At 39.6% G+C, this 26289-nt stretch overlaps 1 protein-coding gene across 8 annotated transcripts in view; it reads left to right on the top strand.

Moving 5' to 3' along the window:
- FRY (FRY microtubule binding protein) overlaps positions 1 to 26289 on the top strand; it is a 458299-nt gene that overhangs the window by 318127 nt on the left and 113883 nt on the right. For all 8 annotated transcript variants that reach the window (XR_004031657.1, XR_004031658.1, XM_030818558.1 and 5 more), the window contains 10 exons: positions 1610 to 1717; positions 11493 to 11751; positions 13864 to 14046; positions 16058 to 16144; positions 18664 to 18923; positions 19331 to 19520; positions 20149 to 20273; positions 23444 to 23501; positions 25360 to 25451; positions 25738 to 25910. Coding sequence is in view for 6 of the 8 variants with exons in the window: in XM_030818558.1 (XP_030674418.1) it covers positions 1610 to 1717; positions 11493 to 11751; positions 13864 to 14046; positions 16058 to 16144; positions 18664 to 18923; positions 19331 to 19520; positions 20149 to 20273; positions 23444 to 23501; positions 25360 to 25451; positions 25738 to 25910 (1535 nt within the window). In the remaining 2 variants the exon portion in view is untranslated. The remainder of the gene's footprint in view (positions 1 to 1609; positions 1718 to 11492; positions 11752 to 13863; positions 14047 to 16057; positions 16145 to 18663; positions 18924 to 19330; positions 19521 to 20148; positions 20274 to 23443; positions 23502 to 25359; positions 25452 to 25737; positions 25911 to 26289) is intronic.

Here is a 26289-nt window from a genome sequence, read left to right as displayed (position 1 = left end):
CAGCAAAGACTGCAGTAGTAAGAGGAAATCCTGCAGCAATTAGTTTCTAATCTAGGCTTGTTTTATCATCTTGGAAGTCTGGCAGAGTTCGCCCTTACACTTCAGGCCAGGCAAGGTCATCCATTTTCCGACAGATATAAAAATAATCCCAGCTGTTAAAGACATCTGGTGAGAAAACTAGTAGAACTGTTTAAACTACTCACTGTGTTACAAATGAACAATTAGAAGAGATCTCTAGGCTCTAACACTGTACAGCTATTGAGGATATCATCTGAAAACACTTCTTTCCTTGGCTGATCGGAAAGCCCTGTGCAACTGCTTCCTCTTCTCCAGGGTCCTCAACAGCTCATGCAAAAGCTCTATGGATGACAAAAGTCATAAGATTATTAAGAAAATAATCTTATGACTGCCCACAAAAGCAGATTATTTTGGAAGACAACATATTATGTGTTTTATTTTTCACATAAACAATTTTGTATTAATTCTTAACAAACTTGTAAAAGCACACTAAAAGGTAATGTCACAGAGTAAAATTGCTGTTTGATTATGGTCTTTAGATTACAGAGAGGATTGACTCTGCTAGTTGCATTTCTATTCTGACTACAGTTACTGTTCCAAAAAGGAATTATTTTTATGCTGCTTTGCATTTTCATCATTGTGCTTGTGTCCTGGGATCACATTAATTTGGTACTGATTCTATATTTATGCTCAGAAGACTAAGTCATCAGACTTTAGATAGGCTGTTATATATTATCGCTTGGGTCATTTGAAAGATTTTGGTGGGTAGTTTATTCCATAAAGGTTACAGATAAAATAAGTGGTTAAAAATCTAACAGTGACCTATTAAAACAACTAAAAATTGAAATAAAACAAAATATATATTTCTCCTTCACATTTTCCAACAGAATGCAGAAGGCATTAATTATCATTAAACATTCATATTCTCAAGAAATTAATTAAAAATAGAGAAGGAAATCTCCATAGAGGTGAGGCCCATCAGTATCACTTTAAAAGTCAGAAATGAGTGCACAACTATATACATTTCAGAATTTTACTTATTTTGAAAGATTTATTTTGGAAGCACTTAATTTTTTAAAAACAGGACAAGGGGCTCTAGGGGAGAAGCATAACTCATTAGGGAGAGAAGCTGCTAGATATCACAATTACAAAAGGCACTATTCCATATATATACATATATATATGTATATATATAAAATAAACTCCATTTTTAAATGCTGAATGAAATACATTTTTAAATGCTGAATGAAATACATTTCTTCATGTGGATGTACTTAGCCATTTCTGTGATTCTGGTATTTTAAATGCAACTGGACTAGACCCAACTAAAGGGCAAACTCAAGGTAAAATACTATTGATATCAGCATTTTTCTTTTCAGATATATACCTCTGTCTTACATTTAAATTACTTAAAGTTTTGTTAGAATTGGTCCAGCTACAAAGGGCATAAACATTTGAGAATAATATGGAGCTAACACCAGGCTGTGACTCAGAAGGCATGGATTCTAGTCTTTGTTCATGCACTTAATTCATTTTGCTTTTATTTTCACAGCCTTTTGACCTATTTTAAAATTTTGTCTTCTAATTCTAGGGGTGAGAGAAAGCCAAAAATAGATCTTTTCAGGACCTGTGTTGCTGCTATTCCTCGACTGCTTCCTGATGGGATGTCAAAACTTGAACTTATTGACTTGCTGGCTAGGTAGGTGAGAATATTATTTGACCAAAATTAATTTCGATCCTTTGTTGTGACTCCTGAAAAAAAAATAGAATGGTAGTTTACAATTAACAAATATTTACCAAATGAGGTACTGGGTATGGGCAGGAAAAAACAAATTTTTAAAAATTATTTTTCCCATGTTCAAGGGGTTTAAAATCCAACTTAGAAGCAAATACATAAGCACGTAAGGTCGCTAACAACCCAAAGCCCGTGTTGTGCAAACTAATGGCACAAAAATGTACAATACATGATTCGTGGGTAAGAGATTACTATGGACTGGGGAAGGCAACAAATAACTCCTGAGAGAAGGTGGAACTTGAACTTTCTCTCGAAGGGAAGGTAGAGTTCAGAAAGGTAAAGGCAGAGAAATGAGCAAAGGCACAGAGGTAGAACCAGGAAATGAGATGGGTCTGGCCAAAAAAGAGTTCATTCGGAGTCTGATACCCAATCTGAGGCCCACAGACCCCCATGGGGACAAGAATGCAGGTCATGGATATCCTAAACTACTTTTAGTATAGTGCTTCAGAAAGCTGCCCAAAATCATATTTATCACCCTCCCAATGCACAATCCAATGAGAACCTAAAATTTATTTTCTTTGAGTGAAATTATCTTATTATAGTTTAGTAAGCTTAGTTATCTCATGTTGATCTGGAGCTCCAGTTGACAGTTACGCGTGTCTTTAATTTAAAAATCAAAAGTGACATAACCTAAGTGCAATTTGGAAAGCAAAATTATTAGACACGTGGGATGCATGGAATGAGGAAGAACAAAAGTCATTGGTTTGGGGGGAAAAAAGAGAAAATAGTTTACAAACCCAATGATGAAAGGAAATTGAAATAAGACTGAAGAGGTAGATTTTCAGCTGATCATAAGTACTTGTTGAGGCATTTGGACTGATGAAATTTTAAGCTGGGGAATAAGATGACAAAAAATGTCAATTTAGGCTCTATAATCTGATTATGGTGTAATTTTTAAAAAGCCTGGAGAAGGATAACAAATAGTCATGCTGACTGAATGAATGATGCATTACACATAGCCTAGTTTACTCACATTGTCACCTTCTGAGAGCACCTTTCCCATCAATACTCAAGTAAATAACCCGAACTTCCACCCCACATGGCTGCACATAATCTGGTGGCCTCCTGAGGCTCTGAGTGTCCCCGTGGAGCCCCGCGTCTCCTGGTTATTGTGGTCATGGTCCTCTCTTACGTGGGCAGCCAGCTTGGGTCCCTCTGTTGCTTACCTCTTGCTATCTAGTAATAGCTTTTAGAACCTACTGCCCTTTCCCATTCTTTAATTCACATTTGGACACAGCCACTCCCTTCCTCCTTCCTGACACCACTAGCTCAAGAACAGTGCTGAATGTGAAGGTTTCCTGAAGGTCTGTTACCTTCAAAACCATGATTTCAAGCCATTTTGCTCTCTGACCACAGCCTTCCACCTTCTGGCTGCCAATGTCACCCACTCCTGTAGCCTCTTTCTGCTGTCATCAGCAGCCTTCCAGCCGTGGATCCTTCTTCCTTCCAGTCCACACTTAGGGTGTAACTTTTGAGACCTAGCAACCACAATATGAGCAAAGAGTACATTCCCTGGAAGCAGGAAAGCAGAGAGAAATGGGAAAAAATAAGCCTGGATCAAAAAGGGCTTTCCAGTTCAGGGCTAAGGAGAAGACCTGTGGAGGAACAAAGAGTGGGTTTCCAAAGAATAATGAACACGATGATTTAGGGGCTGGGGGAAGCTGAGGGAAGGACAGACTAAGACTGTAAGGGTCATCCATGCTAATATTGAGTCACCCGGGATGAGGGCAGAGACTGAGAATAAAGAAAAGCTGGAGACAAGGGCTAGAGCTACCGAAAACATAAAGGAGAGCCTGTCAGTTTGCTGTGGACAGCATTGGAGGGGGCAGCATGGCCAGGAGACATGTATTTCCCAGAGCACAGGTGGCTGAGTGAAAAGCCCCTCTCCAAGGCCTCATGACTATCTGGACAAAGACGGCCACCATCTAACAGACATGTAGGAAGCAGGACACGAGAATGGGAAGAAAACAATCCTCTAAAAGCCTGAACTTCATTTCCCTACATTCCTTTGCCATTTTACTACCTGCATGATCCGGACAAATTATTTAACCCTCAAGCCTGTCCTTTCCCCTTGGTAAAATTTTGGTGAAATTGGAATGAGACTGCCTACCCCTTAGGACTGTTGCGAGGGCTAGATGACAAGACTTGTGGTTAGAGAGAGGAGGCGTCTGCAGGGAAAAAGTTTCCAGTTAAATTGAAGTAGAAGGAAAATTCACTTTATTCAATAGAAGTCTAATTGGTGATTATATACACTGAGGCCTTTGAAGTACCAAGTTTTTTGAATGGCATGCAGTGTTCTCTTTCTGGTAAAGTCTCTAATGCTATTTTGCCATAAGTCTGAGTGGGAGGCTCCTACCTCTGAAATCACCTTGACAGCCCAATCCAGTGATGCCCAAACCCTCAGACCATGGTGCCAGGCATGTTGGGAGGGAATTCTGTCAGATGTGGTTGGAATGCTAGTGCTATTTATAGTGTGTCCTGTTTATTATAAGTTACATTCTTACCAAGCCCAAAGCAATGGGTGCTGTTTTTTGTTTTTTTTGTTTTGTTTTGTTTTGTTTTTTTCTTTTTTTTCTGAGGGAACAGAACAAATAAATATTCCTGAGAGTTTAAGCCTTAGGGAGAAATCAAGAAAATGAATGGACTTATATGGGAAACCCATGAAGGGACCTTTTTAATAAGCTTCAAAAGAAGCCAGAGGCTGTTCTCCTCAGGGGGAAGGATAACGAGAGTAAGCGACCTGCACATAGAGTCCTATTAACCTGTGAGAAAATGACCCTCTTCAGATCTCCTCGAGAGGGTCAGAGGACAAAAGTGAAGTAATTCGATAGCAATAAATGTGGGTTTCAAGTGCCACACAAGAAGTCTTCACTCACTTTATACCCTCACAGTCCAGTTGCCTTCAGATTCAACTGACCTGAGATAATGTATGGTCTAGTCAGAGAGGGGTGAGACCTGTTATTTCTGACACTTCACAGTCACATCCGTGGTACATTTTTTACTTAAAAACTTGTTTTTTTTCATAATTGGTAAAATAAGGGCAGTGTTCCTGCAGGTTGTCCATCCCTCCCAGCTCAGTTCCCTGTAAGGAGTTTCGACTGTGTGTCCCACACAACTGCTCCCAGGCCCTTCCTGCACTTTGAGTAATGGCTGAATACCACAGACACTTACACCTCAGACACATATTAGTATGTTGCACATGACAACAGTGTATACAACAAAGCTGGAAAACTGCCTTCTTCAAGCTACTAGATTTCTGACTTTACATGTATTGCTCAGCTAGCTCATAATATGGCCAAGTGTGAGAACCTTTCCATGTGGCTCCATGGAAGCTTCACAGGCCTCCTGACATCGTGGTGAGACCCATGGGGGTGCTTCCTTCCCATCCTCTGCAGAGCCTGGCCTGCTCAGCTGTCTGGATCCCTGCGGATTCTCCAGATAGAAAGGGGAGCTGTCTCCCCTTGGCAGCCACCATCTTTTTCTCTCACTCTCCTCTCTTAGATGTTTCCTGCTCTGTCATTTGACCACAAGAGGGAGCTTTCGCTAGCAGTCCACAGGCTCCTGTCCTTGTCACTTCCTGCTGTGCTTTGCATGCACCAAGGGCTTGCTGTTGAGTATTCACCCTCCTCTTTCAAAGCTCTCAGCAAATGTTAGTTTATTATTTTTAGATATCTTCACATTCAAAGAACATACACCGTGCTATACAATGCATTTCATGTACATTATATTAGGTAAGCTGGGCACATGTTCATTCTTATTTTTAGATAAGAACATTGAATTTCAGAAGGGTAAATCTGATTGCCCAAATTTATAGAATTTTCCAAATGTCATTGGTTTTATGCAAAATAATAAACATGTTTTATGTGGTGTTTCCTTATTATTTGTAGAAACTTCTAAGATAATGCATACACAGATTCCACAGTCTTCTAGGGTATCTAAAAATTATTAAACATTTATTCGGCTTTCCCTTTTCCACATATGCCTGTGTTGTGGAAAGTGGTTAGTTGTTTGGAGTAGCTGAAAGAGAACTCATCTCAATTGTGTATATTGCCTCAATAATTCACTTAATCATATTTCTGTATTTTAATTGAGATATAGTTCAAACCACTGTAAATAGATGGGGGTTCATGCTTTAATAGCCTCCAAGAAGAAATTTCCACCCCTTCTGGTGAACTGCCCTGGTGGTGAACAGTCCACCTCTCTCAAGCTCCTTCTTTTGGAAATCCTCATCTGCTGGGCTTCACTTTCAGTGTTTCTTCCTCCACGGCCCTTGGTGACATTGTGGGGCACTTCTTCCTAATAAGCTTTTGCTTATCTTGCCTAGTTCAAAGGAGGATGTTTCTCCTAATTTGTCTTTTCTTCTGGATATGGTTTGTGAATTTGAAATCACCCCTTTTCTTTCATGCATCTCTGTACAAGAACATTATTAAAAGCTACTAAGCTGATTCCATCAGAATCTGAAGCTCACCTTACACAAGTGTTTTCCATTAAAAGTCATATTTCTGATCTGACCAACCAAGAAGGCAGCTTTGTCCAAGTTCTATTTTTTCCTCATTTTATGGCATGTCCTGACTTGTTCAGTAGCACCCTTGTCTGAGCAGCACGTGCCCTTGTGATCACACCACTCACTTGTTCTCCATCACGGCAGACAGGGCCCAGGACCATTGGCAGTGGCACAGGTGGCCTGTGCAGAATACAGCTATGCATTCACTTTCTGACGTGAGCAGTGAGAATCATGCCAGGCCTGCTTAGTGCTCCTGATCCCAGCTGCCTGGGAGGGGCCGCTGCAACTGGTATTGGCAACACTGGTTTCTTTTATTTTAGGCTTCTGAGAACCAAATCAGCTTCTCAGAAATTTAGCCTTAGTTCCCCAAGCTAGCCAGACATCTTCAGAAGTTGCTTTCTCTTAAAGTCTTTCTGTTCTCTCTTGATTGTTGCCACCAAACTCTCTCAAAGGACAGTTTTTAAAATTATAACTGCACCTGTTTAGTTTGCAGCTGAGACCTGTTCTTTCTTTCCTGGTCTAGTTTCTCTATGAAGATGGCCCAGTTGGGGGAACTGCTGTCCCTCACCCTCATCCTTGCTAGAGAAGGAGATCTAATAGGATTTGTAAATCTGTAGGCCAGCTCCATGCTACTTTCCTGAGTAGTCAGAATGGCTGGACATCTTTCTCATTTAACTCCAAGGCTTCTTTTCCCTTTTAGATAGCTATTTTTTCCCCACTTTATAATGTAAAATCCCATGTGTTTCACAAGATCTTGATTATCTGGTCAAAATCTAACGAAAGTAAAAATGAGGAAGAACTGAGTGGAAGAGATGGCAACCGTATCTGACAGGCAGCTCTCTGCTTATATGCTTCGAGGGACAGACACAGGGAGGGAGCTTTGTCCTTTTCACAGCTTCTTCCCCTTACCCCTCACCTGCTACCCATAGACTCGTCTTGATAGGTGATTTCCGTTCAGTCTCAGTTCTGTGGCAGCTGGGCCTTTTTCTTCTACAAACATTCCACTTTTATAACCAGCTGAGCCTTCTATCCCAGAAGCCCTTTCCCCTCCCTGGTCTTCATCCTCCAGGAATATTTTTGAGCCTTTCACTGGTAGAGCATGTAAACACTGTCATGTTAAGAGACATGGCCACCAAGAATAGCAAGGACCACACTGCCATGGGGCTCGAAGAGTCCTGAAAATGATCCTGCATTGTGAGTTTGAAGTTAAAACAGATTCTAGATTGCAAATTGTGCATGAGAGCAAAGTTAGATGACGAGTAGAATCAATCTCATTTGGAAAGCTGAAAGTATTGGTCATTACTTAAAGGCTTCATGAAAATAGACCATGACATGGCTTTCGTCCTTGGTGCTTGCCTGGTTTCATGATTATATTGGTCTGCTAGGACTGCCGTAACAAAGTGTCACAAAATGGGTGGCCTAAACACCAAAAATTTATTCTCTCACAGTTCTGGAGGCTAGAGGTCCAAGATCAAGGTGTCAGCGGATTGTGTCCTGCTCAAGACTATGAGAGGGAATCTGCTCCAACCCTCTCACCTGGCTTCTGGTAGTTTGCTGGCACTCTTTGGCATCCCTTGGCTTGTAGAAGCATAACCCTGATGTCTGCTTTTATCTTCATATGGCATTATCCACGTGTGCTTGTCTGTCTACAAAAGTGCCCTTCTTATAAGGACACCAGTCATATTGGATTAGGGGCCCACAACCTCTTCTTAATTTAGCTAATTACATCTGCAATGACCTCATTTCCAAATAAGGTCACATTCTGAGGTACTAGGAGTTAGGACTTAAACATATGAATTTTGTGGGAGACACAAAATTGTGAACACTGTCATTACTATCAGTTAACATTTATGTAGTTTCTGCAATTCCTGGTTACTAAACTATTACCTGTCCTAAAAACGGTGGCTTGTTATCTGTGGAAGCTTATTTTCTAAAACCTTCAGGACCATAGACAGGTATAAATATAGTAAATTAGAATAATAAACATAAGATGGGGAAATGACTTCAAGTGCTTTTCATAAACTAGTGTTTTCAAACCATGGACTGCAGAAATGACTCAGCTGTTTGGCGAATGAAGGAATGTTTTCTCCCCAAATTGGTGGGCTTCAGGCCTTTTACCCCCAGCTTTAACCAGAGTGGCTCAGGTTTTATGTATCTATATATTGAAGTTTGTATTAGAGTTCTCCAGAGAGAAACAGAAACAATAAGATGTATATAGAGAGAAAGAGATTTATTATAAGGAATTGGCTCATTGTAGTTATGGAGACTGGCAGGTCCAAAATCTTCATGGGGAGCCAGCAAGCTGGAGATGCAGGAGAGCCAGTGCTGCCATTCTTGTTTGAAGGCCGGCAGGCTGGAGATTCAGAAGAGCCAAGTTTCCAGTTTGAATCCAGATACAGTCTGCTGTAGAACCAGGAAGAACCAATGTTGCAGATGAAGTCTAAAGGCTGTAGAATTCTCTCTTGCTCGGGGGAGTCCAATCTTTTGTTCTAGTCAGGCCTGTAGCTGGTGAAATGAGGCCCACCCACATGAGGGAGGGAAAACTGCTTTCCTCAAAGTCCACTGATTTAAATGTTAATCTCATCCACAAACATCCAGAATAATGTCGGTCAAATATCTGGGCACTGAGGCCCAGCCAAGTTGACACGTAAAATTCACCACCACAGAGCTCTATATAAACTTTTGTTGGAAAAAAACATAGATCTGCTGCTGAATGAAATACAAAGAAAGTTTGAAAACTTCTGTTTTAGACAATTCTAGATTGGAAGCCCAGGTTAAAGCCTTCCCATTCTTCTTTCAGCAACTACTGAAGAACTGTAGATTTAATTGTATAAGACGTCCCTGAAAAATTAGCTTAGATCTTCCTTCTCAGTGTCTGTGTAGAACTTTACATGCTTTTGAGACAGAAAACATATTCCCTGGCTTGGTGTAAATCCGTGAACTAAAGAGCTTTTTACCTGATTTATATTGTCAAACTGGACCAATTGGTGCACTTTATGCTTTAGAAAATAAGACAAGAGTTTGCTTATCTTATCAAACTTTTGAAATACTGTCTATTTGAGAGTGATAACTGGGGTGACTTGTGCCAGGCTTGTTTTGTGGGAAGTATTTTGGATTAAAGATTAGAAGTCCTAAATTGAATTCCTGGCTCTTCCCTTTGTTAACTTTGAGCAAATTCCTTAACCACTCTGGGCGACAATATTGTCTTGTATTTGTCGGTGATAATATCTGTCCTGGGTATGGGAGCCCCCATTGACTCCACCACGTTCTTCTCTGACACTGAACACCTCCAGGCTACTGAGTTCTAAATCTCTTTGGCCTCTGTCTGCCCTTGCCCCACCGCACTTCTCTGCTTTGGGTCAGGCCCTCACCACTTGTTGCTTAAGTCATTGCAGTGACCTCTTAGATGGTCTGTGCCTTGTTTCTTCTCCAAGACATTCTCCCTATTCTTGCCTGACTCTCTTTTCTCAAGAGCGAATCTAACCGTGTTTCTTTCCCTATAACTTTCAGGATACAATTCATTTTCTTCTCATAATAGCTAACATTACTGAGTGCTTACTCTGTGCTCTGTGCAGTGCTAAACATTGCACAAGGATCATTCAGTGACCCTCACGACAGGTTTATGGAATGCAGTTACAGTTAGTATCCCCATTTTACCAATCTGAGGCTTAGAGATTAAGTGACTAGCCTGAAGTCAGGTAGCTAATAAGTGACAGAGGCAAGACCCTGATCCAGGTATTCTGATTCCAGAGCACACACTCTGAACCCCTTCCCTGCTGTGTTGTCTCCCTGGGTGGCCCAAAGACCCTTCAGTGAGCTGCCTCTGCTTCCTCTCCAGCACCGTCTCACACCTCACTCTTGCAGGCAACCTCACCCAATAGACACAGCCACACCTTACTCCATATCCTAAGTGCTGTACATAGGGCATATGATGACTGAATCTTAGGAGGGTCTCTCTTAAAAGCCTTTGCTTATTAAATAAACGAATGAATATGTAAAGCAGTATGTTAGCAGTAATCCACCCTACCAATGTCAAGATTTAATATTATTGTGTTGTTCTAGATTAAACCACAGATACACTAGAATTCTGTTAACTCACTCAAAATTTCTCAACCTTGGCACTATTGACATTTTGGGCCAGAAAATTCTTTGTCACAGGGAACTGTCCTGTAGGGTGTTTTAGGATTGTAGGGTGTTTAGCAGCATCCCTAGCTTCTACCCACTAAAGAAATGCCTGTACCACACCCCAAGGTGTACAGCCAGAAATGTCTCCAGACATTGCCAAATATCCCAAGGAGCAAAACCAACTTAGGACCACAGGCCTGACTCTGATTGCTCATTTATAGTGAGCTTCTGGATGAGTCCTTTAGCTTCTCCGGTACTCAGGTTCCTCATCCTTAAAAATAAGATTCAATACTAATTTATTCTGTAGCCAGTGATGTATTAAAAAGTGTTCATACAGTACAGCTAAATGCAGTGTGGTATCTTGGATTGCATTCTGAAACAGAAAAAGGACATCGTTGGAAAACTGGTGAAATCTGAGTAAAGTAGTTAATAGCTTCATCCCAATATTAATTTCTTAGTTTTGATAAATGTACCATGATTATATGTTAACATTAGGGGAGGCCAGAAGAACGATATATCGGAAAACTCTGTATTATCTTTGCAACGCTTTAGTAATTCTAAAATTAGAAGTTCGTTTTGTTTTGTTTTGTTTTTTTGAGATGGAGTTTCACTCTGTTGCCCAGGCTGGAGTGCCGTGGCATGATCTTTGCTCACTGCCACCTCAACCTCCCGAGTTCACGCCATTCTCCTGCCTCAGCCTCCCAAGTACCTGGGACTACAGGCATGTGCCACCATGCCCGGCTAATTTTTGTATTTTTAGTAGAGATGGGGTTTCACCATGTTAGCCAAGCTGGCCTCGAACTCCTGAACTCAGGCAATCCACCCACCTCAGCCTCCCAAAGTGCTGGGATTACAGGCATGAGCCACCGCGCCTGGCCAAGTTAGAAGTTTTTTAAAGGTATTTATGTAAGTCATTTACTAAGCAAAAAATAAGGGAGACCCGTTTTCAGACTCAAGTAGAAGAGATATATATTAAAAGATGTTTTTTCTTAGCTCTAGAAGACCAGTTAATAAAGTAAATGATTTTATTTTCTTTTATTCATTTCACAGGCTCTCTATTCATATGGATGATGAATTGCGACATATTGCACAAAATTCTCTTCAGGGTTTACTTGTTGACTTCTCAGATTGGAGAGAAGATGTACTATTTGGCTTTACCAACTTCCTGCTCCGGGAAGTAAATGATATGCATCACACACTCCTTGATTCGTCCCTGAAGTTGCTGCTGCAGCTGCTCACCCAGTGGAAACTAGTCATCCAGACACAAGGAAAAGTCTATGAACAAGCCAACAAAATCAGAAATTCAGAGGTGATTTTCACACCTTACCCATGAATTTACATTCTTTTTTTTTTTTTTTTGAGACAGTCTCACTCTGTTGCCCAGGATGGAGTGCAGTGGTGCGATCTCAGCTCACTGCAACCTCCGCCTCCCAGTTCAAGTGATTTTCATGCCTCAGCCTCCCGAGTAGCTGGGATTACAGGTGCACGCCATCACACCTGGCTAACTTTTGTAGTTCTAGCAGAGATTGGGGTTTTGCCATCTTGGCCAGGCTGGTCTCGAACTCCCAACCTCAAGTGATCCTCCCGCCTTGGCCTCCCAGAGTGGCGGGATTACAGGTGTGAGCCACCATGCCTGGCCAAATTTATATTCTTTTATTCATATATGTGAATGAGTGGTAGTCTAGAACCTTTAGAATTCTTACTTCCAGCCACCTAGGAACTTCCTCCCTAGTGGTGGGCCTTAGTTTTTCCACTGGCATAAATTGTGACCAAGAAACTCAGAGCGTGATATTCCATATCAGGTTAGACTTGTTAACATTCACAGGGCCATTTAGGGAATAGAAATTGGTTTTTTCAGAGAAGTATGATTGCAAATCTACTTGTAAGAACAAATGACTGCAGGCCAGCGACTTAGAGCTGGATGTGGATGTGGATATATATGTGGATGTGATATGGATGTGGATATAGATAAGGATGTGGATGTAGGTGTGGATGTAGATGCAGGTGTAGATGTGGATGTGGATGTGGGTTTGGATGTGGATGTAGATAGGATGTGGATGTGGATATACGTGTGGATGTGATATGGATGTGGATATAGATAAGGATGTGGATGTGGGTGTCGATGTGGATGTAGGTGTGGGTGTGGATGTAGATAGGATATGGATGTGGATGTAAATGGATATGATATGGATGTGGATAGGGATGTGGGTGTGGATATATATGTGGATATAGATGTGGACGTGGATATTGATGTGGACATGGATGTGGATGTAGGTGTGGGTGTGGATGTAGATATGGATTTGGATGTCAATGTGGATGTGATAGGGATGTGGATATTGATGTGGATGTAGATGTGGATATTGATGTGGATGTGGATGTAGGTGTAGGTGTGGATATAGATATGGATGTACATACTGATATGGATATGGATGTGGATATAGGTATACAAAAGTCAGCTGTCCACTAGTTATTTTTAGCCAGCAACATATGGGCTGCTTTGTTCAATATGCACGGAGAAGACAGTGCAGTCTTGTGGTTTCTTTATCTTTCATGTCTCAGTCCTAAATGGTTGAGGTAGTGATAACATTTTGTAGAGGGCATTGAGGAGGAGTGTTGTCAGAGGAGAACCAGGGCGGTGGGAACTTGGCATTGGCAATGAGCAGATGGAGAAAGGGGTCTGGCTGGAGAAGAGTGTAACAGAGAGTCTAAAGACTGTGGAGGCTCATGGCAGTATAGCAGCATCTGGGGATTCCTGAGAGGCTAACCCCAGAGATGACATTCAGCTCCTTCTCACTTCCCTGTGTTGTAGACATGCCAACACATGATAGGTAGAAAAGCAAAGATTATATATGCTTGTAAGGGGAAAACAAAAATGAAGGTGGAAACTTCCCTGTTGACTGGCTTGCTTTTACTTTAGATTCACTTGGTTGGGGATTGGGAACTTTCAGAATCCATCACAGACCCGTGCAAAACCTAGATTTAGAATCTAACATACAAACAAGTAAGCAAGGAGAAATAGAAAGTAAATGTTTGAAAATTCGATTTAATAGTGTCCAAAAGTCTATGGAGAATTTAAATAACAACTTTGGCCACTTTGATTGTATATACAGTGTAATACCAAGTGGTATAGATGAAAGGAGTTGTGTTTTTATTAACATTAATAGCCTTTGAAGAGTTATTTTTCATCAGAAGTAACAGATGGTTGATGGTATTCTGCAGCAACAATTGATCTGAAAGACAGAAGGGGATCTAGGATATTTCATGAATAATAGTAAATTCATAGACACGTCTGGTTCTAAACCATTGTCATTTATTTTAATATTTACAAGGTCAAATGTGCAAAAGATATATAAAACCTGAGTGTATTCTTCTTCCATTGTTATTTTGCTGAATACAGAATGTTGTTCTTATTGCATAACAGCTCATTGCAAATGGCTCCAGTCATAGAATTCAGTCGGAACGAGGTCCCCACTGCAGTGTACTCCACGCTGTAGAAGGTTTTGCTCTGGTTTTACTCTGCAGTTTCCAGGTGGCCACACGCAAACTGTCTGTTTTAATCCTCAAGGAAATTCGAGCGTTATTTATTGCCCTGGGGCAGCCTGAGGTATGGATTAGTCTTATGAATTTTTCCATTTCTTACTTTCAATTGTTCTGAAATTCAGATTAAAAACTACAAATGATGCATTACTATTTCATGTACGTTTATGTTACATGTGGTGTCACATTTTTCATTCATTGTCAGGTTTTAAACGATTGTAATAGCATTCTTGATCTACTAGATATAAGTCATATTTTCTAAAAGCAATAGAAAAGACCAATCCCAGTTCTCCAGGGACATTACTTTGCTAAGAAGTGAAGAATTTTAAGATTAATTTAGGCTATGAATCATTTCCTTCATAGTGTTCAGCACACATCTAATTAAGAAGATATTATTACTTTATATTAGAGAATAAACTTGAAAAAATAATATATCTCATTTGAAATGATCAAGGCACCAAAGAGTTTGGCAAATTGAAAGATGTTTAATCTTGATGATGGTAGAAAATGGCATCACAAAAAACATGTCCTCTTGAAATGGGAGAAGGAAGCCAGTTACTAAGCATGAGCAGTGCCTGCTAACACCCCACATTTGGCTAAATGCTGTACACCTTGTTCAGAGAAAACACTTATTGCTATCTTGCAAGCTGGCATGGGTGGCCAAACCAAATGCATAATTTGATGAAAGAAGGACCAGCTTTTCATGTCATATACTTCTTTAGAAAATTACCACTTTCTATTTTCTTCTTTTAAAAATAACTAATTTTGTTTTATAATACTTGATATAGTCACTGTCTTTATAAAATATTTTCAACTTCACAGGCTTTTCTTTTCACATTTCTTTAAATAGCTTTCTGATGTATTTCAGGGCCACATCTCTCGCATCTCGTAAATGAATCTCTAAGACATGTTATATTTTAGCAAACCTTCATCAAGTTTGTAATTATGAAAGTACTGATAATAATAATTACCATGTATGTGTCAGGTAGTGTGCTAAGTGCTTCATACATAATATCTCACTTAACCCTCGTAATAACCCAAGGATTGGTTTGGTTATTATCCCATTGTACAGATACTGAGACTGAGGCTTAGAGAGGTTAACTGCCTTCCCCAAAATCAACAGCTAGAATGTAACAGAGCCAAAATTCAACAAAAGATATCTACACATGCCTCTAACGCCCCACTTCTTAAGTGCTAATCCACTAGACTACATCAAGGATGTTCCTCATATGTTGCTTTCTTTGACCAGCCATAATGTTTTTTAAACCATTGTCATTCACACACAAATAGAGACATCCCAAGGCTTTTCTATAAGGCTTTTGAGTAAATAATTTTATATTTTCAAATTTCTCCATAATAAAGGATGGTGAATGAATATATAATATATAAATAAATGAATATTCATTTATATATTCATTCCATGTATTGTGTTCATAATATATAAATGAATGGATGAATTAATTTATAAATTTATGATATATAAATTAATGAATCCATTCATTTCTGTGTTATTCACGTAGAATTTTCACTAAGATACTCTCTCGTGCCCTTTCCAATTTGCATCTTTTATCAAATAGTTACATACTATGTAGATACTACAAAGAGTGTGTGGTCGGTCTAGTTTCTTTGGGACTAAAATTCAGTCACAGTAAACAATTCATCAGTTATTTTAACAGACCAATGACTTAAAATAAGTAGCGTTTTAGTCAGTGGTCTAACAAAGCATGTTCTTGCGGGACTTCTACTCCTCGAAATTAATAACATGAACACTGTAGTGAATAATGTATGGTGCTGGTAGATTCTCATGTATATGTATGAGTCTGAAATTCAGGTATATGTCTTTTCAGTACAATGTGAAATTGGAGCTCTAATTATCTTCCACTAAAACTTGAAAGATGAAGCTCAGAACCACAGGAGTTTTACTCACTGCCTTCCACCCTCTGGGCACTCACTTTTCTGTGAGAAAATCCTTATCGCTATCTCACAAGCTGTCCTGCTTCATGTGTCAGACGAAGGAGGTGGGGTGGGTGGGGAGGATTCATTTTCCCATAGAGAGTAATCACCTCCCGTTTGTACAGGATGACGACAGGCCGATGATTGATGTCATGGATCAGCTAAGTTCTTCCATTCTAGAAAGTTTTATTCATGTAGCAGTTTCGGATTCAGTAAGTACACATTTGATTCAATTAATGGCTCTTAAAAGCTCTGGACCTATCTAAAATAGTCAGTGAAAAATTATGTGGAATAATTTGGGTGTTTATGTCAGATTAATAAACTGACCCAAAGGTACTTATGAAGATAAGACTAGTTTTTCAGATGTTAGTTTAAGAGACATTCAGATAAATTTCACACAAAATCTGGGTCTTAGGAATATAGATAATATTTTTAAACTACAGTTTTCAGAATTGCTCAGGATTCTTAAGGAAAATTACTTTGCCTTTTTCATTGTACTTATCACTTAATATTATACTTAACACTTAATATTGTACTTAATATGTAACTTCTATTTATGTGGTACTTTATAGTTTACAGAGTGCTTTCACATTCATTATTCGATTTGATTCTCACAGTTACTGAAACTCAAAAATGTTAAGGGGTAAGTCCACAGTCACACAAAAGGAGAGTTTTAGAGCCCAGGGTCAAGTCTGGGCTCTCGAACTCTCCTTCCCAGGTTTGGACTCTGAACCTAGGAGAGCTTTATCCACTACACAAATACATTCTTCCTTTTTAAAAGCACATTGGCAACTTTCAATTTCCTGAACAAGTGTAGAAGGGAAATTTAAACTGATTTTAGTTATCTGACTTTTAAAAAATAAAAGTACAATAACAGGACCTGGATTAATTTGGGCTAAATAGCTGAAGGGAGGCAGGGCAGAGCTGAGACTCCTTGCAGAATCCATGTTACTGATGTTGCTGATGCCTGATGTGCAGATACTTGTCAGATAATTATAAATGTATACAAAACCTGAAGACATTCAGAGCTCTTCTTGGCCTTTTCTAACTTGATTGAAAACAGATCCCTATTTTTAGTGGCCCTGTTCTTGCTTATGGTCATAATAATAATACACTAAAACTATAAGTCAGGTACTGCAGACCTTAACAGTAATAGTGAAATAGTCCTACTTCTTTTAGAATTTCAAATTGTTTTGACATGGAACGGAATACTAATCTTTGTTTAATGTACGTATCCTACTTGCCTACAGATAACACTTTATATTTTGTTCATGTGCTTTTCTTCTGTGTGTACCAAAATCAAAATCTTAAGCTGGGTAACTAGCTCAGCAATACTGCAGTTAGGAAGATGTACAGAAACGGGAAGAGAGTAATGGGAGAAGCAGCGGCTGCTTTGTGCCAGGTGTTTTTACAGCTCTTATCTCATGTAATTCACTGAAAGATTTGGTGAGATCAGCATTATAATTCCCAAGTCATAAATTCAATAAACAGAGATTCTGGGATGTTCAGTACTTTTCTCAGGTCACAGGCTTTGGGCAGAGCCTATGTTGCCATCTCATCTCTCAGGCTCTGTAGCTCCAACTCTGCCCCTTACAGCCTATTGACCATTGAGGCCACAATTACAACACTCTTACCCATGGGAACTCATAAACCCAACAGGTAAATTCATCATTTTACAAACATAAAGGCAGTGTCCTCTCTTGGCACAATAGCTATATTATTTGAAAATTGATGTCCCCTGAACTTTGGTATCTAGACTTAAAAGAGAACAAAATGGAATATAAGAACTTACTAATATAGATATTTATCTTTCAAGAGATTTCAAGAGATTTTTATTTTTGCTTGCTATCATAGGGCAAGAATATGTAGGTATCTTGGCCGGGTGTGGTGGTTCACGACTATAATCTCAGCACTTTGGGAGGCCAAAGCAGGCAGATCACTTGAGGTCAGGAATTCGAGACCAGCCTGGCCAACATGGTGAAACCCTGCTTCTTCTAAAAGATAATACAAAAATTAGCCAGGCGTGGTGGCGATTGCCTGTAATCCCAGCTACTGGGGAGGCTGAGGTACAAGAATCGCTTGAACCTGGGAGGCGGAGGTGGCAGTGAGCCAAGATCACACCACTGCACTCCAGTCTGTGTGACAGAGCAACACTCTGTCTCAATAAATAAATAAATAAGAATACATAGGTATCTTATCTCAAAAACTGTCAGTAGAATGTCCTTCATAAAAGGGATTGTGCTTAGCCATCTCTCTAAATCAAAGGGAAGATATTTCAGTGTAAGGAAAGATAGAGAAGATCATAGCTTTAAGAATGTGTTAATTACAATGATAAAAACACATTTGTGCATCTCAGAGATGAATAACTTCAGAATTTTAAAATAGTGAATCCATGGTTCAGTTTAAATTTACTGTCATATATTCATTCAACAAATAATTAGTGAACAGCTTCTGTGTACTGATGCACAGTGCTCTGTGGCAATAAACCTGTCAAAATGTGACCCAAGTTCTTAAGGTTTGCACTTAAGCTGCTTATCATCTAGCATAGGAAGACTGATGACCACACACCAAGGTCAAATGTGGTAGGTGCAGGATTGGTGTTTCAGATTCAAAGCCAGCCCAGTGCACTCAGGAGAAGCACTGTGCAAGAATGAGTATTCAGGCTGAGCCCTGATGAGGATGGATAACTTCAGTGCGAGTTTAACTCACAACCTACCTCTTATAACTACAGGCAACATTACCACTCACCCACAATGTGGATCTGCAGTGGTTGGTGGAATGGAACGCAGTCCTGGTCAATAGCCATTATGATGTGAAAAGCCCTTCCCATGTCTGGATATTTGCACAGTCTGTCAAAGACCCCTGGGTCCTCTGCCTCTTCAGCTTCCTCCGGCAGGAGAACTTACCCAAGCACTGCCCCACAGCCCTCAGCTATGCCTGGCCTTATGCCTTCACTCGGCTCCAGTCGGTGATGCCTCTGGTGGACCCAAAGTAAGGGATTCTTGTGTTTTCCTCTGCCCTCTTGTTTTTCCATTTGCCCTCTTAAATTTTCATTTTGTGCAAGAGATTGGGATGTTATCATCCCAATTTCTGAACTTCCTACTAGAGAATTCTTAACACTGAGTAAAAACATTAAAAAATTTTTGTCTAAAGCTAGTGGTTTTTTGCCTTAATAATCAGTATGATTGTCTAAGTCTATAATTTCAGACTTTTAATGGTAAAAGATACTTTAAAGTTCTTCTGTTTGACTTTTTATCCAATGCAGATACTCTTTGAATAACATTCTTAATCGACAGTTGTTCAACTCTATTTGAGTACTTCCTATGATCTTTATTTAATAAGTGATATTTAAAATCCAGAACTTAGTTTCACTCTTGTTTTTGACTCCATATTTCTAGTAGCCCAATTAATGCCAAGAAAACCAGCACTGCCGGCAGTGGAGACAACTATGTTACTTTGTGGAGAAATTACCTAATTCTTTGTTTTGGAGTTGCAAAACCCAGTATTATGAGCCCAGGACACTTAAGAGCTTCCACTCCAGAAATAATGGCGACCACACCTGATGGTACAGTGAGCTACGATAACAAGGTGACATGACATGCTTCAGAAGAATTATTCTGTAAGGTTTTTTTTTAGCTTGTTTGTCTAGAGTTCACAGTGCAAATTGCACTGTGCCTGCCATCTGGAGTATTATGGGATCAGATTTTCATCCTACACATTTCTAAATTCCATTGAGTGTTTATATGAATAATTTATTACTCCTCCCTGACAAGTAGGGAACCAAAGATAAAGAAAAGTTGAGAAACTTGCTTAAGACCATAGAGTGACTTGTATTTATTCGTGCCCTGAGGTTTGGTTTGTGTCCTACAACACCACACTACATTTCTCTCACTTCTCACCGAGTATTCACCTTTAAATCATGCCTTGATTAAATAAATTATCTTGTTAAAGATAGCTTTATAGACTTAAATGTTTTTAAAAAGAAGACCGTTATCAAAAAAAATGTCTTTAGAATTTGTGTTCCAGGTGAGAATTGCATTCATTTTGCTGTATTAAATGTGTGTGTGTGTGTGTGTGTGTGTGTTTCCCGGAATGATGGCAGTGCCTTGGGATGTGGTTCAGTACTTTGAAACTGTTATAATGGGATCATCCTTTGATTAAAGGAACCATCAGTTACCATGTTACCTCTTTTTCACTTGTATTCAACTTATTTCAGGCCATAGGCACCCCGTCGGTGGGAGTTCTGTTAAAGCAGTTGGTGCCTTTGATGAGACTAGAGAGCATTGAGATCACAGAGTCCTTAGTTTTAGGATTTGGAAGAACAAATTCCCTTGTTTTCAGGTACAGTAGTCTTAATGAGTTGTTCTAAATTCATACATGCTGCTGCTATTGTAGTTCCTTTATTAACTCACATTTGAGTCTGTGTGTTGGCATGTGCCTGGAGAGTTTATAGGCTTTGTGTGACTTCCCACTACATCGTCTTGGTTGATGTGCATGTAACAAGCATTCCTTGCAACTGCCTCACCTGTCACTTTTAGTCATTGCAACTTTGATTTTACCTCTCAGATTTTATTTCACTGGCAAGCTTTGTTTTAGACAACTAAAAGTGAAGATAGTTCAGTATCAATCCCAGTTAGCCAGACTGTTCAGAGGTTATCACGTCAAAATAATAACAGTCTGCTCATCAGCCATTTACCCAACAGATTCTCAAAGGTTAAGCATTGATAAAACCCTTTCCAATGTGTTCAGTTCCATTGGTTGATCTTTTCTTTTTTTTCTTTTTTTTTTCTTGAGACGGGGTCTCGCTCTATCACACAGGCTGGAGTGCAGTGGCGCAATCTCAGCTCACTGCAAACTCTGCCTCCTGGATTCAAGCAATTCTCCTGCCTCAGCCTCCCGAGTAGCTGGGGCTACAGACCCGCGCCACCACGTCCAGCTAATGTTTGTATTTATAGTAGAGATGGGGTTTCACCATGTTGACCAGGCTGTTCTCGAACTTCTGACCTCAAGTGATCCACCCGCCTCAGCCCGCCAAAGTGCTGGGATTATAGGCGTGAGCTACCATGTCCGGCTTGGTTGATCTTTCTATAGGGCACTTTCTTTGCCTTAATATAACCATATACCTGCTTTCTGGATTCCTTATTTATTCACATTTGCAATCAAATAATCATTCCATTTGAAGTACTGTCAAAGCCTTTGAAAGAGACATTGTAAAATGTTAGTTTGGGTTGCCTCTGATAACTTTAGATGAGCAACAAAACCCTATAAAGACAAAGTCGCAAACAAAATTTTCCATGTAGATAGAAATGAGAAACCTCCAAGCATTTATGAGAAACCCCACTTGAAAAATAAAGATTAATAAGATGTTTTAGAAGCTACTGAAAAAGATCTAAGTTATTTATGGTTAGAGTCAGATTTTATTCTTTTTTTTTTTTTTTGAGATGGAGTCTCACTCTGTCACCCAGGCTGGAGTGCAGTGGCGTGATCTTGGCTCACAGCAACCTCCGCCTTCCAGGTTCAAGCAATTCTCCTGCCTCAGCCTCCTGAGTAGCTGAGATTACAGGCACATACCAGCACTCCTGGCTAATATTTTGTATTTTTAGTAGAGATGGAGTTTCACTATATTGGCCAGGATGGTCTCAAACTCCTGACCTCGTGATCGGCCCACCTCGGCCTCCCAAACTGCTAGGATTACAGGCATGAGCCACCGCGCCCGGCCCAGATTTTATTCTTAAAGGAAGTAATTGTGGGTTCTGACTGCGTAGGTTACCAGTTAACCAGGGTTTTACTAGTTATTGGTTAATTAATTAAGACAAAATATCGTATAGTAATACAAGGAGATGGCCGGGTGCAGTGGCTCATGCCTGTAAACACAGCACTTTGGGAGGCTGAGCTGGGTAGATCACCTGAGGTCAGGAGTTCAAGACGAGCCTGGGCAACATGGTGAAACCCCATCTCTACTAAAAGTACAAAAATTAGCCAGGCGTGGTGGTGTGCGCCTGTAGTCCCAGCTACTTGGGAGGCTGAGGCAGGAGAATAGCTTGAACCCGGGAGGCAGAGGTTGCAGTGCACTCCAGCCTGGGCGACTGAGTGATACTCAGTCACCAAAAAAATAAAATAAAGTAAAAATAAATAAATAAATAAATAAATACAAGGAGATAACAATAACAATCCCTGAAATTACCCAACATTCTTACCTGAAGAATCTAAGATTGTTTTGCATATATAGACCTCTAAATATTCCTAGAGGCAGGTAAGATTATGCAACCAACTAGCCTCATGAGTCTAGAAAACTTAATGTCTCTGGGCCTCAGTTTTCTCAACTGTAAAATTGGCATAATAAAAATAAATAAGTGTATCTAATTTTTTAAACGTTAGTATAATTAGAGAATCCATCTCATAAATGTATTGAGAAGGCATATTAAATGTAAATATTCACAATGTAAATATTTGTTAAATGGTAGCTGTAAAGTGGAGGAAACTATCGATGTTATTCCCATTTCTTCAATGAAGAAATTCTAATGTCTGCATTGGAGAAATCAGGAATAGGACTCAGGCTTTCTGTCTCTCGATGTGGAATGTCATAGAGTTTATCTTCCTATCTTTGGATTTTCCTGGCTGGTGATGTTTAATAGAACAAAATATCCTACCAGAAAGTGCAAGGTTTTCAAACTTGGGCATAATACAGACAAAATACCTACATACTAGTCTGACAGCAAGCTACATCTTATCTTTTTGTCTGTTTTTTGACCTAGCAATTCAGAAGTTATTTCTTGAAGAAGAGAGCTAATTAGATTAGAAAGTATAATGTTGAGAACTGGAGATAATCAGAACAAAGATATATATTGTGATCAAGACATATATTTTTACTACATAAAAGAAAAGGTTTTGATGGGAATCTCACAATTTTAGTACTTGCCATACAGAATTTTTTATTTATTATATAGTGGAAATAAAGGAATTTAGTTCTGAAATCCAAAAAAGGCTTTGTTTTAAAGTCAACTATAAGTCAGTTTGCAGAGCACAGATCCCAAATGCAGCACTGTGGTAATTGCACCCATCTCTTTTCCACTAATTAGACTGAAAATTTCTTGTGTACAGGGCTCAATTTTATTTATCTTCAGCTCCATAACTTGCAGTAAAGTACTTGAATTTAGCAAATACTTGGAAAATATTGTTTGTTTAATTGTTCACATAGGGTTTTCTTTTTTTGTTTGTTTGTTTTTTGTCATAGAGATCTCCAGAACGTTAAATCAAAATCAAGTCAACAAATAGATATTGAGCCAAAATTATATGCATAACACTGGAATTAAGACCAATAATACAAAGTATAGGCCAATATCTGTTTCCAGCTTAGCACGTGATTGGGAAATGAAAAGGTCAGGGAGATTGTGATGTTAGAAGCAAAGTGCAAAAAGCAAGTGATTTGGGATTGAATGGATATAGAGTATTTAGTGACAAGTTTGGTGTCAAAAACAATGAATTTCAAATTTGACCTTTTTCCTCCATAGAGAATTGGTAGAAGAACTTCATCCATTAATGAAAGAAGCTCTGGAAAGAAGACCAGAGGTAAGAATTTGAATTTAAAAAATTAAGGCTTGGTTTTTTGGACAATCATCTGAATTTAAATCAAACCCAGTGATTTCCCCTAAAGAATACAAACACCTGGCCAGGCACGGTGGCTCATATCTGTAATCCCAGCACTTTGGGAGGCCAAGGCAGGAGGATCACGAGGTCAGGAGATCGAGACCACAGTGAAACCCCGTCTCTACTAAAAATACAAAAATTAGCCGGGCGTGGTGGCGGGTGCCTGTAGTCCCAGCTGCTCGGAGAGGCTGAGGCAGGAGAATGGCGTGAACCCGGGAGGCGGAGCTTGCAGTGAGCCGAGATCGCGCCACTGCACTCCAGCCTGGGCGACTGAGCAAGACTCCATCTCAAAAAAAAAATAAATAAATACAAACACCTAACAGCTTTTAACAAATGAATCTTGATATTTTAACTTTTGTTGTTTTTATTATTTTTCAGTTTTTATTAAGTATTTAGTATAAAATGGTTCTGTAGATTTTATGTCCTAAACATACAAATGCAAAACAACTTAAAATACTCATGTATGTCAACTATTACATTATTTTGCAGGAAGTTTGAGTTAAAATTGAATTTTGGGTTTTTGTGTGTTTGCTTGTTTTTTCACAAGGAGTCAAATGGCCAAGAATATAATTTGTTTCATCTGGCATATGAGGCATTTTCCCTAGCATCACCTTCCCTGAAGTGAATTCTGAAAAGGATGAACTTTTAATGTACCAGGATAAAAATAATAATAAGACTAGAAAAGAGCCAGGCGCGGTGGCTCACGCCTGTAATCCCAGCATTTTGGGAGGCCAGAGCAGGCGGATCACGAGGTCAAGAGATCGAGACCATCCTGGCCAACATGGTGAAACCCCGTCTCTACTAAAAACACAAAAATTAGCTGGGCATGGTGGCGTGCGCCTATAGTCCCAGCTACTCGGGAGGCTGAGGCTGGAGAATCACTTGAACCTGGGAGGTGGAGGTTGCAGTGAGCCGAGATCACGCCACTGCACTCTAGCCTGGGTGATAGAGCAAGACTCTGTCTCAAAAAAAAAAAAAAAAAAACCTAGAAAAGAAGGCTTCTCATATAGTAGCAATGATGCAAGAAATAGCAGAAATTACGTCAGGTGCAGTAGCTCATGCCTGTAATCCCAGCACTTTGGGAGGCCAATGTAGAAGGATTACTTGAGGCTAAGAGTTCGAGACCAGGCTGGGCACATAGAAAGACCTAGGTCTACAAAATTTTTTAAATTAGCTGGGTGTGGTGGTGCATGCCTGTAGTCCCAGCTACTAGAGTAGCCAGGTGTGGTGGTGCACACCTGTAGTCCCAGCTACTCGAGAGGCTGAGGCAGAAGAATCACTTGAGCCCGGGAGTTCGAGGTTACAGTAAGCCAAGATCACACCACTGCCCTCCAGCCTGGGTGACATGGTGAGATCCTATCTCAAAAATAAATAAATAAAATGTAAAAATAAAGAAATAACAAATTCAGCAGTGTGAATAAGAACAAACAGTGTTACTTCCATGACCAGAACTGGGATTATTTCATGTCCCCTGCTCCTTTCACTGGTTTCGGATGCTTCTGCCTTTCAGCAGACACTGGGAGCATATGGGAAATGAGGCTTGTTGGTTCTCAACATTTCCACCTAATATTTACTAACCCACTTATGATGTGTTTCTCTTATAGCCTGTAGATAGCAAGCATTTCCTCTGAGGATCAGGAAGAGAGAAAAATATATGCTGACTTTTATGCTTAGAAAATTGAAAATGACTAGATTATGCCTTTTGTTAATACCATTTTCTAAAGCAAAGTTAATATTGTTTTGCCTGTGTCTGTAAGTGATACTACCTCTTTCTACACAGAACAAGAAACGCCGAGAACGGCGAGACTTGTTAAGGCTACAACTACTTCGAATTTTCGAACTTTTGGCTGATGCTGGTGTAATAAGTGACAGGTAGGGTCAGAATTCTACCGAGTTGCTTTCTTCTCACCAGACTGATCTTTTTGTTTTCTTTCTGTCTCTCTGTTTTGTCTTTTCTTTGTTTTTAAATATAATACACTTAACTTAGAAAAATCCAAAAAAGCTCGCTTTTTCTTTTTTCATATTTTCTTTAGACTGCATATAGGTTAGGAACAACTTTAGTGTGTGAGCTGTGACAGTGAATCTTAGTTTTCATGAGGCCTGTATTACTTTGACATAAAGACTGATCATTTAAAAATTTAATTTTCCTTTATTCCAGCACAAATGGAGCCCTAGAGCGGGATACTTTAGCCCTGGGAGCTTTGTTCTTAGAATACGTGGACTTGACCCGCATGCTCCTAGAAGCTGAAAATGACAAAGAAGTTGAAATTCTTAAAGATATCCGGGCACATTTTAGTGCAATGGTGGCCAACTTGATTCAGTGTGTTCCAGGTACGGTGATCCGTTACAAGAAATTACCATTCATGCTTGGAAGCCCATTCGTGTTCTTTATTACGGTGCTTTCGTCTTTAACCCTACTGGCCTTTATGCAGGTCTGGGATGGTATTGTTTATTTACTTCGAGATACTAGGACATATATATGAGAACAGATTGTCATTACTCAGCACAGAGTTGGAAGGGGAATGATAAGTATTAAATTTGGCTTTGTGTGTGTCATTTCTATTCTTTGTTTTGGTTTCCATCTGAAAATGAACTGATGGATTTCCATAGGAAGGAAGTAATTCAGAAGGAACATTCACACAGGCTTCATTTTTTTCACATTGTCTCTATACTAATCTGTGAACAGGTAATTTCAGCAATATTTCTTCTC

The sequence above is a fragment of the Nomascus leucogenys genome, chromosome 9 (genome assembly GCF_006542625.1).
Source record: "Nomascus leucogenys isolate Asia chromosome 9, Asia_NLE_v1, whole genome shotgun sequence".
Lineage (NCBI taxonomy): Eukaryota > Metazoa > Chordata > Mammalia > Primates > Hylobatidae > Nomascus > Nomascus leucogenys.
Note: the sequence above shows the minus strand (reverse complement) of the source record. Positions and strands in the feature narration are given on the sequence as shown.